This window comes from Melitaea cinxia, chromosome 8, assembly GCF_905220565.1.
Source record: "Melitaea cinxia chromosome 8, ilMelCinx1.1, whole genome shotgun sequence".
Classification (NCBI taxonomy): Eukaryota; Metazoa; Arthropoda; class Insecta; order Lepidoptera; family Nymphalidae; genus Melitaea; species Melitaea cinxia.
The window spans coordinates 13,996,081-14,009,073 of NC_059401.1; the positions used below are offsets into that span (position 1 = coordinate 13,996,081).

A 12,993-nucleotide genomic window follows, 5' to 3' on the forward strand; every position below is an offset into this window, starting at 1 on the left:
CGTTTGAACATTATAGAGTTAGGTTCTGTGCTTATGTAGGTTAAAATGTTTTACCTAGAAAATAAAATTGTTATTTGAAATAAGTAATGTGAGTAGTTTACACGCTTCGAATTTTAGTGTTTTAGTAAGTGGTATTTATTAGTGTATTAAAAATGAGTAAAAAAATTAAAAAAGAGCGAGAAAGTGAAGATGTGTTAAATATATTACAGAAATTTGGTAAATATCAATTATTACAATATCTGTACATATGTTTACCGACTATATTTATTGCTATGGGCAATGTGAACTATGTATTTGTTGCTGGCGATGCTGATTACCGGTGAGTTTAAGGTTATACTCTCAGATTAATAAACAAAAGATTAATAAGCTTTTCATTTTTTAATCTGAGGTTATACTTTTATAAAACGAAGGTCCATTTCACAAGTAAACAGTCCAGTAATTTAACCGGGGGTTTGAGTTATGGGAAGCAAATCGTGTTAATTTCATATAACTCGAGTAACATTAACCAAGCCTAGCCCATGACATACTTATTAGTTAATTAAAGTTATCTAGACAAATTAACTATACAAATATTATTATAACTTATGTTTAGGCATATGTAAATATGATAGTTAATACGAATTGCTACTAAAAATTAAATAAATATATTGTTATTCTTCCTTGGATTTAATTTCAAATACTTGAAAGTCATGTTCGTGTTACAAACCTTGAGGGCTTTTAATACTTTGTCCTACAGATCTTGTTACTTACGTGACATACTTTACATATTATTTTTTGAAATACTTTATTTATAAAATAGGTAAATAAAGTCAACTGCTTCAGGAAAGTATTCTTGATAATCTATACATCTATACAAATAAATAAAATTGGAGTCTTTTGTGTGTAATATTAACATAATCGCTTTTTACTAAATGCAAATTGATGTATACACGGTACATACGGTTATACGGTACAAAACGTGTAAAAAATGTTTTTTTTTTTTCGGTACATATACAAAAAAAAAAACATTTTTTACAATTTTTGTCTTTCTGTTTGTTCCGGTTAATCTCTGAAACGGTTGGACTGATTTTAACGGGACTTTCACTGGCAGATAGCTGATGTAATAAGAAGTAACCTAGGCTACTTTTATTTTAGAAATTTATTTATTTTATAACTCTGCGAACTGAACAATAACTTTTTCGTTGAATTCAACGCGGACGAAGTCGCGAGCACAGCTTGTACTGGATAAAATTAGCCAAATTTTTATCAGAACTGGGACAGTGTTGAATGAAAAAGTATTAGTTTTGATGAATACCTGTTGAATTTAATATTCTTAAACAAGCAAACAGTTTTTCAGTTCAAAGAATAATGAACGAAACAAAATACTCCAAATATGTAATACTTAATGTCTTCATCTATAAAAATAAATAAAATTGGAGTGTCTGTTTGTAATATTAATACTAATAATAAAATAACCCCTTATTCCAACGTTTATTCCATATATATATATATATATATATATATATATATATATATATATATATATATATATATATATATATATATATTTTTTTTTTTTTTTTTTTTTTTTTTTGAGTATCACTAGGTCGGCAAACAAGCGTGTACGGCTCACCTGATGGTAAGAGATTACCGTAGTTTATAGACGCCTGCAACACCAGAAGCATCGCAAGCGCGTTGTCGACCCAATCCCCAATCCCTCCCCGGGAGCTCTGGTTACCTTACTCACCAAGGAATACAATACTGCTTGAAAACAATATATATTCTTTATTGCACTTGAAACACATACAACTTAAAGAGATATATAATTTTATATCATTCTAGCTGTGCCGCCGCAATTACACTCGCAATAATTTTAGGAATTATTTTATTATTTAATTATATTACTTCATTTCATTTTTCATTATTTCTTAAATTATGAGTCTAAATTAAATACTATTAAAGACAATGTTTATATTCATAAAACTGCCTTGTTGGTCTGTTTTCATTCATCTTTTAATTTTTTGTGATCATTAGTTCGTTGCGGAGTTATCTTAAAACTTTGATATCTACTACGATATTAATTAAAATCAATCAATGTCAAGGACAATTCTGTTCAAAAAGAAATACTTGTAGTCAATAATGTATTCATTTGGATAAGTTATTTCTAAAAAACTAGATTCGCTAATAATGCATTATTTTAGAACAAACTTAATTACCACAAAAAAAGTTATAATCATATATATTTATACTAACTTAACATAAATTTATATTAACTTAAAAACATAGAAATTAGAAATCGCGAACTTTTTTTTTTAGCGATTATTTTTTTCATACACAATTTTTTGGTAGCGCACCCCACGGAAAGGGAACCTAAAAAAAGGATATTTTTTCCAGTTTTCAATTCAGCTCCTATTGGTCACAGCATGATGTTATATAGCTTGTATCCTTCCTCGGTAAATGAACTATTCAACACAAAAAGAACTTTTCAGTTCGAGTCAGTATTTCCTGAAATGAGCGCGTTTAAACAAACAAACAAACTCTTCAGCTTTATAATATTAATATAGATATCATATAATTATAAAAAAAAAAACTTTTACTTTAACACGGGTATTTAAAAAATAGTACGTACATTAGCTATTATCACAAATGGTATCCCAATTGAACATCCGTAACACCGATTTCGATTCACGTGCTATCTATTGAACCCTCTCAACAAAAAAATAGAATAATATATAAAATATATAATTTAAAAAAAAAATATTATACGAAACATTTTTTTTTAATAAAAAATATATTTAATATTATACGAATTGAAGTAAATTGAAAAAGAAAAGAAAAATGTAACAATAACTCATGTACTTGCTGATTTAAAAACTCTTGGTAGCGATGTTTTTTACAAAATTTCGCAATGAATAGTTAACACTCGAAATACGCTGGTTCAAAAATATAACACTTTCCTTTTTAATCATCAAATAAACATTATTTCGCAGAAAAAAACTTTCATGTCATATTGTAATAAAATAATACGAATTATATTAATTAATCATAGTTACTAAGCATCCAAACAACGTTAGTTATAAAGCCAACTAAAGAACATTTCCAGTTTTATATCATTTACCTACTTACAATCAATTGAACCTAAAATATAGCATATAAGCATGTACGATTATTTCTGTATCTAAGTATTTAAAATAGTCCTTATCTAAGTACATGTCTTTTAAGTAGTTTTTTTTTTTGTTTTAAGTAACTATATTATCATTTTCTCGAGATTAAGTAAACAGTTAATAAGTTAAAAACTGCAGTATATATGTACATGGAGATAGTGGCAGGAGCCTAATTCTTCAGCACATAATCACTACATACTATTAAACAAAGTAGCTTCCAGCTGTCTGTATGCTTAGATCTTTAAAACTACGCAACGGATTTTAACGCGGTTTTCTTTACTAAATAGAGTGATTTCATAGGAAGGTTTACATACGTATATACATGCATAATGTAGTAGAGGAACACTGATAGTTTTAGCAATCGTGTGAAGCTGGGGCGGGTCGCTAGTAAACAATCAACAAACGATCAAACTAACCAGATCATGAGTTAGACCTTCAAAGTATTATCAATATGGTTAATTTTTTATAAATTTTCTTTCTTTATTTGGTAAAAAACAACCGATTGATAATGAACTGTTTCGACTAAACAATGTACAAACCAATTGGATCAAGGATTTTGTTTCTTAGCGAGTATGAGAGTTATTACTTATTATGAGGGACTTTTTTCCTAAATAATTTTAATTTATTTATTTAAAAACGATTTATATTTTTTTATTATTGATAAATTTTATAAATTTCGCTTTTTCATATTTGTAATTACAATGTAGAAGCACATTATATAAATTAAGAAACATCCATGTAACATTTTTTTAATTTATTGAAAAGTGTTAGTAGTGTATTGTATAAAGTAGTTAACAATGATACGCGGCGTGTTTTCTAGTCTATAGTAACAAGAATTATTTGAATTGTAAAAACGCTCGACCAGGGCCAAGGCCATGTTTCCGACTCGCTCCTTCCGTGCGAATGGAATTATAAGTGAACCAATAAAAATAGATCCAATAAAAATAGCTTTATAGCAATCTGTTCTGGATCTTTATAAGGAGTGATCAGTTAAATACGTGCTCTTTAAATATGGACTGCTCCCCTTAATTGCAATTTGGGGAAACTTGGTGAGACTTCCCTATTCCCCTTATATGATTTACGCATGAGATTAGCGCTATATTTCTTTAAACAATATTAATTTTTATAGCATGGGAAAAATACAGCAATAGGATGTAGGTACTATATATAGCAGACTCAAGTAATTATTTTCTGTGAGAATGTGTATGTTCGTTCCAGATGCCGCGTGCCAGAGTGTGAGTCAGTTGATAACTCGTTTACACCATCGTGGTGGCCTTATATGAATGAATCAATGCACTCGATGTCACATCGCTGTCACAAACCGGTCTTGGATGAAAAATTCGTCGAAGGAGATTATTGTAACAACACGAGCTTCACCTCGAAATTTGTTGAGTGCGAAGAATGGATCTATGGAAGCAACGATTCTGTTGTCGCATGGGTAATTAATTTTAAAATGGCACTTTTACCACACCAAAAAGAGTGTGCGATAAATAATATTTAAACTTGTAATAAAAATGATATACCTAAATATTTTCTCAAACTATAATAATAACGATACCTTTAAGATAACCTAAAGTTTGTGAATATATTTTTTCAAATAATCTAATGTCAAAAACACAACAAAATATTACTTTTTTTTATTTGCATACTTTCATTTCACTCCCATTACACTCAAGCCTGATCTATAACGATGCGGCTTCTATACTATACATGCACAAAGATTGGATCACATCTGGAGTAAATTATAATAATAGTTCAAGTAGGTAGGCATGTCGGTGACCGTACGAAAATAATACAACTACAATGCGTCCTCTTTTTTAGCGTCGCTAAAAATATTAGCGAAAATGGCATTCAAAAAAAAAACTAATTAAAATAGCTATATATTTACTAGCTGACCTCGCAAACGTTGTTTTGCCATATACGTTACTCCCCTCTTTAATCCCCCCCCCCCCTATAAATTAAGGGTATGAAAAATAGATGTTCGCTGATTCTCAGACCTACCCGATATGCACATAAAATTTCATGAAAATCGGTCCAGCTGTTACAGAGGGGTATTGTAACTAACATTGCGACACGAGAATTATATATATATATAAGATATTTATTGTATTAGTTATTTTAAACTGGTACTGTAATATTATCTACTTTTTACTCTATTTTATACATGCTCTACATAAGTTTGAGAAAGTATTTTATATTTGATACAAATCCAAAACTATTTCATATTCTATTTTAAAATTTCGCGTTTAATTGAAAATTCCTTGATACGTCTGTAATACTTACAGATTGTTAATGGCTTATCATAACTTGTGATTGATTGATGTATAGTTTTGATGTATTTAAATTAGCAGTGTTTTCAAAGGTTTGGAAAAGCTTGATAAAAAGCAAACGTTTTCAAATGATTTGTATTCTGTATATATTTAGATATGTGATCATGACAAAAATTTTGTAGTTACGCAAATTATGGTACATCATAATCGTTTAAGCAAATATTTCACTTAATGTTAATATTAGTTTTAAATACTTTGTAATCAATTTTTACATGTCATATCGTTGACTAAACATGTATAGGTATTAACTATATTATATATGTACGTCATGTTTAAGAGCCATTTCACAAAAATCGGTAACAATCCGCGAAATTGTAATATTTTGACGTCGTTAATCTCAGTGTTGGATGCAATAATGTAATTTATATTCTTGAAATATAATAGAGCAACCTTTGTTGTAGTCCATAGTCCGATCAGAATTTTGATTTATATTATGTGTATAAAATTATTAACCTTTTCATCAGCCTCCTCCCTGGGTAAACGGTCGCAATGTATACTTTGAAGTCCTACTTTTCAATAACCTCTACGTTGAAACCATTTTTAAAAAATATCATAATATGTGGAATATAATTTTGTTGTCCACTATCATAGATTTTTATTCCATTTGTATCTCTATTAAACGATAAAAAAAATTTAAAGTTACGAATATTTTCCAAATAAGTACAATTTTAAAAGCGATATTTCTCTTAGAAAACTAAGAAATTTTAACGAACTATCTCCATCAAAGTAAACTTACATCATTAAGGAATACAAAAAAAATAATTAAAAGATGTAATTATTTTTAATACATTTTATATTAAATAATAAAAAGATAGTATATATTGCCACGCATCAAGCCCGGTAAATCAGTCGAGCGCTAGCGCTCTTAGAGGTAAGGTCCACGCCAAATTCTGCGCAGCCGTCTCTTTCGCTCACACGCGCCAAGCGCCTGTTGTTATAGCGGATAAAACGCATTTGATACTTTCATAATAAAATATAAATAAAATAAACATATTACGAAAATGACTGTAAAATAATATAATGATAATTTCTGTAAACAAATGTATAATTTAATTTTCTTTTCTCACACTATCAATACAAATAGGCATTTCAATCTGTTTGTCTTGCTATTTGTTAATTAATATGTTTGTCGGTGTCGATGTCATAAAATTCTATTTTATTCATATCATAAATATTAGATTCATTCTTAAACTGAAAAAACTATATCAATTTAAAAAAAATTGTTTCATAAAATTGATTTTTTATTTTTATTTTAAATTTATTGACTGTTGTTATATAACATACTTGAAATTTTTACCAAATTAATTATGTAAAAAACATTTTATACCATAGTTATTAATTTTTATTATACATTAGAAAATGATCAAGATGGTCTTTTGATTGTCACACTAGATCGCGCGGCTCGTACGATTCGCGCGATGCGACCAAATTTACCTAAACTTGCAGAGCGTAAAATTGTGAAATGGCTCTTAATGCAAATAAAATAATAATAATTTATATTATTATTTGAAAAAAAAAAAATGCAGTATCTGCCAAATAATAATAATTATTATTATTTCTACAAAATGCAGTATCTCCCATATTTTCTGTCATGTATAGTCGACTAGATTTCCGCTCGCGGCTTCACCCGCGTGGATTACGCGAGTGAAGCCGCGAGCGGAATCGCGTCTGTAGTTGTTTCGTTTTCTCCCGTTGAAATATAGCCTATATCACTCAGTGATAATGTAGCATTCTATCAAAATTTTCAAATTGGTCCCGTAGTCTTTAAGTTTATTCATAATATTAAAAAATATAAGAATAGAAATTTTACCTCTTTATAACATTTAGTATAGGTTCGTAAAATCAACTATTTGAGAACATTTTACTAATAACTCAAACAAACAAAATCTATCGCATGTATATTATTGGCCGATTGCATTGCCATATTTTAGATTTTTGTTTGATACAAGGCAAACTTCTGGGGCTTTAGCAACAGCTCCTTCAACTGTATCGCTTATACGGTGTGTCTGAACTATGGATATGTAGATTCTTTGGCAACTCACCACGCTCTTTTTAAGTTCTACCGCACATAAGAAAAAACGGTATAAAAAAATAAATACTGATTCGGGGGCCAGTAGGGGTTGACTAAGCCACTTGTTGGCTGTGAGCCAGTGGAATAATTTTCATGTAAAAAAATAGCACAGATTTCTAAAGAAATATTACTTTTCTTAATTTTTGATAAGATAGAGGTCTAACCAATTTAATGTAGGTATATACATGAGTGTAATAAAAGTTGAGTCACGCAAACGGCATTAAAATATTATTTTAATAAAAATTTTGGATTCCCCTTTAAATCAGATAACATATTCTGGAAAATACGTAATTATTTGTGAATGTATGTAGGTTTATCCTTTAAATATAGTTAATCAATATGATTCATTTATATAAATTGTGGATTATTCCTATTTCAGCTAAACCTTGCTTGCAACCCATGGAAAACAAATTTAGTTGGAACGATGCATAGTTTGGGGACTGTTTTGGGTATGGCCCTTGGAGGTGTGCTCGCTGACCAGTAAGTAACATACAATGTAAGTTGTAAAAAAAAAGCCGGCTAATTTCAAACGAGCCTGAAATATGACAGCTTTTCTACCGATAAATGGTATTTATTTCAAAATAGCTATTTCATTATTAGCTAATAGAGTTATATTTATCAACAGCTAATAAAGCTATAAATACCAGAAAATGACGTTCCTTTTTACTACCCCTTCCTTCTTAACTGAGGTAGGGCACAGCAGGAATTTCCTGCTCAAAATATGGAGCAGCCCGACTGGGGTAGTACCTCGACCTTACAGAAGATCACAGCAAAATAATACTGTTTTCAAGCAGTATTGTGTTCCTGTTGGTGAGTAAGGTGACCAGAGCTCCTGGGGGGATTGGGGATTGGGCCGGCAACGCGCTTGCGATGCTTCTAGTGTTGCAGGTGTCTATAAGCTACGGTAATCGCTTACCATCAGGTGAGCCGTACGCTTGTTTGCCTAACTAGTGACATAAAAAAAAAACCTATTTATCGAACCTTTGCATGCAACTTTGTACTCAAAATAGCAAATAAAAATTATATTCAACGATGATAGACCAATTATTATTATAACCCATTCAAATACTGAATGAAATTGAACGCACTCTGCAAACCTTTTTTAGTACACTGTTTAATTTTTTTTTTCATTACATTGTTCTCTGCAGTTCTTGCTGTGGACACAAAAATTTTAATTAACTTTTATTACCTAAATTGTGGATGATTAATACCAATTAGAACAAATGCTTTGGAAGAGCGGTTTAACAGAATTAGTAAAAAGCGTTGAATTTACTAAGAACTGTTATGGCAATAATACAATATGTATACAGTACAACAAGAAAGACATACATCTACACTTTTGTAAATAAAAATAGGTTTTGTCAATTTGGAAACTAAATTAATAAAATATATTATTAATATCATTAAATATTTTAAAAGTCAACATAGTCATCAAAATATTAGAACGACATCTTCGTTCAAAGCACTAAAGACACTCGTAGAACGATCTCTTAACAACAAAATAGCAATATTTTTTTCAAAAATTGCTCCTTTATTTCTCAAAGATAACTAGATAGCGTTTTCGACTAAAGCTCCGAGGTAACTTAATTTAGCTCAGCCTTTTTTATAATTGTCTTTATATTGTAATCAATTTACATTTAAGTTACGAAAACAATACACCAAAACCATCTTTATGAATCACACTATTTATGAAAAACACACGAAAATTCGTTCTTTACTTTTTATTTTATCGCAAACAGAGGAAAACAAAGACATTTTTTCAAGTCAAACTCTTCTTACCTTATTCTTTTACTTTAATACGTTCACTTTCCTCAACACTACAACAACACAGATATCAAAAGATACAAAATAACATATTCAGCTACGTTTTGCTTAAAATACTAATTATTTATAAAATATGTCCATTGTTAAAATTTCAGTTTTGGAAGAAAGACTACGTTCATTGCAACAGGCGTGGCAATCATTGTTGGAAACTTAAAAACATTTATCTGGTCATATTACGGATATTTATTTGTTGAACTTTTGGAATCCGTCATTGCTGGATCTGCATATTCAGCTGGAATGGTTTTAAGTGAGTCTGATATAAAATAAATTTACAAATAATATTTTAAGAAAATTATATTTTTTGAAAAAGCAACATTAAAGCTAACTAAACTAATGTTTAATTATCGTATTATATCATTTATCATATTATTATAAATATATAAATATTTTCAGTTGTCGAGATCAGTGGAAACAACCAAAGAACTGTTGCAGCAGTAGTATTTGCCTATGCAATTTATTTAGGTGAAGCTTTACTCGCAGGCATAGCTATGATAGTGCCTTATTGGAAGTCAATGGTTTATATTATATGCACACCTCCAGTTTTGGTACTCATTTATATCAAACTGATGGAAGAGAGTCCACGTTGGCTTGTATTACATAATAAATTAGACGAAGCAAGGCGCATATTGAAATTAATAAGGAAATTAAATAATGTCAACATAAGTCTTAATGAATTAAATGAATTAGATGAAGAAAAATTGAGACAAGTATGTAACGTAGAGATGGACCCAAAGAAAGAAGGATATAAAGAAGCGCTTGCATCGAGGGAAATAGTAAAAAGATTGATAGTAGCTACTGTTGGTAGATTTACAGTTGCCTTTACATATTATGGTCTTATTGCTTATTCAGTTTGGTTGCCAGGAAGCAAGTACACAAACTATGCTCTCACAGCTCTAATGTCATTTCCCGGAGACATAATAGCTTTGTACTCTATGAATAAATGGGGAAGACGGATGCCATTATGTTATGGATATTTTATATGTGGTGTGGCTTGCGTAGCCTCTGCTTATGTTTCTGAATGTATGTATAAGTCTTCTTTAAATTACTTTCTATAAATCTACATAATAATATTAATAATTACATGATATCAATTATTAAGTAACGATACCAACATTAATAATTGTCAAAACACGACTAGGTACATCATAGTACATACTATTGATTTCATAAAAAAATCTGATACGTCTCCTGTTTCTCCTGTTTTTATAGAGAAGCAAGCACTAACAATAGATTCAAATATATTCTAAGTAACCCAAAAAATAATGAAAGTTCTCTCTTGTAACAAATACATATCGTTGGAAACTAATAAGGATGTATAAACTTGATCATTTAAACAATTTTTTACTGCAAATTATATATTCATGTGTGACAGTACCCCTTTAAAATCAGAGGTACCGCATGCTCATTAAAAGATACAATTATTGAACAAATACAAAGTTACCTGCCCTTTTGTCTTCGTGTGCTTCTGATTTATTCTATAATGGGTATGCTTTTGTCTACTCTAAACCCAACATCCTCTAGCAGTTCATATAAAGTGTTTGTGTTAAATTATAATAATGAATAGTGATTCAGACGCAGCTCATGGTCGTAAACCGGATGATCTTTTTTTTGGATCCGCCTTGATAAGATTAAAAATTGTCTTTTTTAATTTTATTTGTTATTGGAGGTCTTTCCAAATATTTGTCACATAACAATAATATTATCCAGTTCTCTTTTTTAACATATTTTATTTTTAGCGTACATATGGCTTAAAATTTTACTCTATCTGATCGGAAAGCTGATGTCAGCTGCATGTTACACGGGAATTTGGACTTACACGATGGAATTATTTCCTACAAGTATTCGTGGCTCAATGTACGGGTTAAGTTCCTTGATTGCCACCCCTGGTTACCTACTAGCTCCTTTAACGCCGGCTATGGTATGTATAATACTTAAATTCATTAACAAAGAGTGTTGTTATATTCTTCAAAAACGTAACGATTTCCTTTAGTTGACTGACTATTGATACAAATATATTTTGAGGAGTAAGCTAGTGAATAAGTGACGAGAGCGATAAGAAAAGCGTTATCGGTCGGAGCGAACGGAAATTGAGGGGGAGATATAAGTTCGTGAAGATAGAAAGAGAGAGAGTTACATTTCTTATATTACTTTAGGGGCTACTAAAGAAGTTTTCTTCGGTCATGCGGTCTAAAGCATACTCTTTTTTCCGATTATATGAATTGGCAAATATCTAATTTAATAATAATTACTTCTGCTGGTATAATTTACATGAATGGTAATATTATTAAATTTAATTTTAGGATACAATTTCTCCTGTATTCGCCTCTATTTTCTTCGGCTGCTCCGCTGTAGCCTCCAGTGTCCTTATGCTATTTGCTCCTGAAACTAAAGGCCAACCACTTGCGGGGACGATACAAGATATTACCAATAGTATTGCAATAAATAAGCGATCAAGAAGACCAAAACACATAAGTACGATTTCAAATCGAGACGCAGAAACAAATATCGATGCAAATTCATATGCAAATGTAAATGTAGATACAAGTGACGCGGTTTCGGATGCAAATGTAGATACAGTTCCATACTTGAATGCGGATATAGACAAAAGTACGGATGCAGGTGCTTATGCAGACGTGAATGGTGATGCAAATAAAGTCAACGCCTAGAAATCGGAAAAAAATTATATGAACAAATTCTGCTTAAAAATATTTTTTTATGATAAATGTTTTATAAAAAACTGTAAATACATTTGTTTCTTATTGTTACTGTTATAAACAGTTTCAATTTCTTTCTTAATTTGGCGTATAAAAAAATAAAATAAAATAATCAAAACACATGTATTTTGTATTTTCACATTTAATAATTGTTGAAAACTATTTCCAATTTCTTCTTTCTTTCTTTTTCTTCAAATAACAATACACAGCAATATCACAATTAAACGCAAGTAAACAAGAATGCATACCACACAATATAGCTAAAATTATTTTTTACTCTTTAAAAATCAATTTCATCTTAAGAAAATGTTATTGTAATCTACTAGCTGGTCCCGCAAACATTGTTTGCCAAACATTTTATTAACCCCCTTAATCCCTAGCCCCTCCCTTATAACTTAGGGGTGTGAAAAATAGATGTTGGCTTATTCTCAGACCTTCCCGATATTCACACAAAATTTCAAAAAAATCTATCAAACCGTTTTGGAGGAGTATTTTAACTAACATTGTGACACGAGAATTTTATATACCCGTATAAGATTTAAAAAAAACACGAGGCTAAGACTAAGACTGTATTACACATGTGAAAGATTACTTTTATTTTTTATACGATTATTTAAAATGTTAACTCATATTAGATATGGATCACAATTTTTAATTTAGTGAAGGTCCTTTAGACGCGCTCATACACTTTAAAGACTCTAACCGTTGCGCCAACGCAGCTTCATATATATATATATATATATATATATATATATATATATATATATATATATATATATATGTGTGTGTGTGTATGTATATGTATATATATTTTTTTATAGTATGTTCGGGGATAACTTTGTTGTAATGAAAAGATTTTGATAATTCTTTTTTTGTTGGAAAGGAGATAGATATTAATGGTGTGGTACCAT

General features: G+C 29.9%; 2 protein-coding genes across 2 annotated transcripts; both read left to right on the plus strand.

The window, feature by feature from the left end:
* Window positions 1-242: 242 nt before the first annotated feature.
* On the plus strand, window positions 243-4,781 carry LOC123655871. The gene is made up of 2 exons (XM_045591618.1): window positions 243-319; window positions 4,362-4,781. Exons 1-2 carry the CDS (start codon window positions 273-275, stop codon window positions 4,642-4,644), a joined length of 330 nt encoding a protein of 109 aa, XP_045447574.1. The 5' UTR covers window positions 243-272; the 3' UTR covers window positions 4,645-4,781.
* Window positions 4,782-7,930: 3,149 nt separating this feature from the next.
* On the plus strand, window positions 7,931-12,200 carry LOC123655870 (solute carrier family 22 member 2-like). The gene is made up of 6 exons (XM_045591617.1): window positions 7,931-8,024; window positions 9,464-9,615; window positions 9,762-10,388; window positions 11,105-11,286; window positions 11,669-12,079; window positions 12,157-12,200. The coding sequence occupies exons 1-5, from the start codon at window positions 7,969-7,971 to the stop codon at window positions 12,032-12,034; spliced, it is 1,383 nt and encodes a 460-aa protein (XP_045447573.1). The 5' UTR covers window positions 7,931-7,968; the 3' UTR covers window positions 12,035-12,079; window positions 12,157-12,200.
* The last annotated feature ends 793 nt before the right edge of the window (window positions 12,201-12,993 follow it).

Excerpts from the sequence above, each read along its gene's own strand:
- LOC123655871 (XM_045591618.1), top strand. The coding sequence starts at position 273 with ATGGGCAATGTGAACTATGTATTTGTTGCTGGCGATGCTGATTACCG. Across the intron at positions 320-4,361 it reads GCTGGCGATGCTGATTACCG|ATGCCGCGTGCCAGAGTGTG; the intron begins GTGAGTTTAAGG and ends TGTTCGTTCCAG.
- LOC123655870 (XM_045591617.1), top strand. The coding sequence starts at position 7,969 with ATGCATAGTTTGGGGACTGTTTTGGGTATGGCCCTTGGAGGTGTGCTC. Across the intron at positions 8,025-9,463 it reads GGAGGTGTGCTCGCTGACCA|TTTTGGAAGAAAGACTACGT; the intron begins GTAAGTAACATA and ends TTAAAATTTCAG. Across the intron at positions 11,287-11,668 it reads CTCCTTTAACGCCGGCTATG|GATACAATTTCTCCTGTATT; the intron begins GTATGTATAATA and ends ATTTAATTTTAG.